At 40.3% G+C, this 1,399-nt stretch overlaps 1 protein-coding gene across 1 annotated transcript; it reads left to right on the top strand.

Moving 5' to 3' along the window:
• The first annotated feature begins 419 nt into the window (after positions 1-419).
• Positions 420-824, top strand: LOC131007028 (uncharacterized). The gene has a single exon (XM_057934183.1). It carries the CDS (start codon positions 420-422, stop codon positions 822-824), a length of 405 nt encoding a protein of 134 aa, XP_057790166.1.
• The last annotated feature ends 575 nt before the right edge of the window (positions 825-1,399 follow it).

Genomic DNA, 1,399 nt, shown 5'->3' with positions numbered 1-1,399 from the left:
CTAATATCTTATTCTAGAAAAAATGTTTTCTTATTCTAACGTACAAACGTATTTTATTTTTCTATTTTTTCTTGTAATTGTATTTTTTTTTTTTGTGTACATACTCCCTCCGTCCCACGAATCTTGACACGTTTTTCTTTTTGGGCCGTCCCACGAATCTTGACACATTTTCAAATAAGGTAATAATTATTACATTATCTCTCCTACTTTATCACCTTTATTACCTTCTCTCTCATACTTTATCACTTTTATACTTTATTAATTAACACTTAAAATACTAATCTACAACTCCTTAATTCCCGTGCCAAAACCAAACGTGTCAAGATTCGTGGGACGGAGGGAGTACGTGTTATTTCTGGATTAAAATAAATACGGATGAGTCGGTCCGTGACACCGGCGCCATTCATGCCAGTGGTGTCATGCGAAATGCTTTGAATGAGGTTGTGGGGTGCTTTCATTTTGTTGGTGGCAATGGTGCTGCTTTAGAAGCGGATCTGCTCGCGTTCATCAATATTGCCATGGAGTCAACGTTTCGTATGGGGTGGTCTCGGGTCTGGTTTGAGTCGGACTCTTCTTTTGTGGTGCGTTTGCTTCATTCTCATGCTCTCTCGGTGCCTTGGCGTTTTAAAGCCCATTGGAAGAAGGCTCTTAGTTTGGTTTCATTGTACACTTGGAGGATTACCCATATTTATCGCAAGGGAAACAGAGCAGCGGATTACATGGCTTCTACGATCATGGCTGAAGGATTTTGGACGCATGTTATTGATGGTCTTCAGCCATTGGTGGATGATGATATTTGCAAGAGTTACACGCGGGTTGTGTAGTCATTTGGCTTGGTTTTGTCGCGTGCAGCAGTTCGGTTGTCGGGGGTTTTGGCCTTTCCGTGGTCGTTCTCTCTGGCTTGTGTTCTTTATTTTGTGTTGTCTTGGTGAGCCAGGTTTACTTAGGGGTGATGGTTCGGCCGAAATCTTTGAAGTTTTTCCACTTCCGCTCTGTCGTTTATTCTGTTCTTCTGTGTTTTTAGACGGACACTCTTTTCCCTTACTAAAGTTTTTCCCTTGGGAGTTTTCTTTAGTAAGGTTTTAATGAGGCTCAGCCCCTAGTTTGCTCGCTTGTGCTCTCAGGGCTGTTTTGGTTCTGTACTTTGCTTTTTTCATTTTTTAATAAAGCTCTATTTCAGCAGGTTAACCGAATCTTGAGTCCTTGTAAATTCTTCAAATATTTTTTGCTCAAGAACATTGGCTTAGAAGGTTGAATTTTATTATTGAAGTGAAAAATTTCACCTTTATAACTAAGGTGAAAACGAAAATCCGTCAACTTCTCCAAAAATCGCATCATTAATATACACATGACATGGATTCCAGCAGCCCCAGTGCATCCGATTTAGTGGCATGGATTC

This window comes from Salvia miltiorrhiza, chromosome 1, assembly GCF_028751815.1.
Source record: "Salvia miltiorrhiza cultivar Shanhuang (shh) chromosome 1, IMPLAD_Smil_shh, whole genome shotgun sequence".
Lineage (NCBI taxonomy): Eukaryota > Viridiplantae > Streptophyta > Magnoliopsida > Lamiales > Lamiaceae > Salvia > Salvia miltiorrhiza.
Note: the sequence above shows the minus strand (reverse complement) of the source record. Positions and strands in the feature narration are given on the sequence as shown.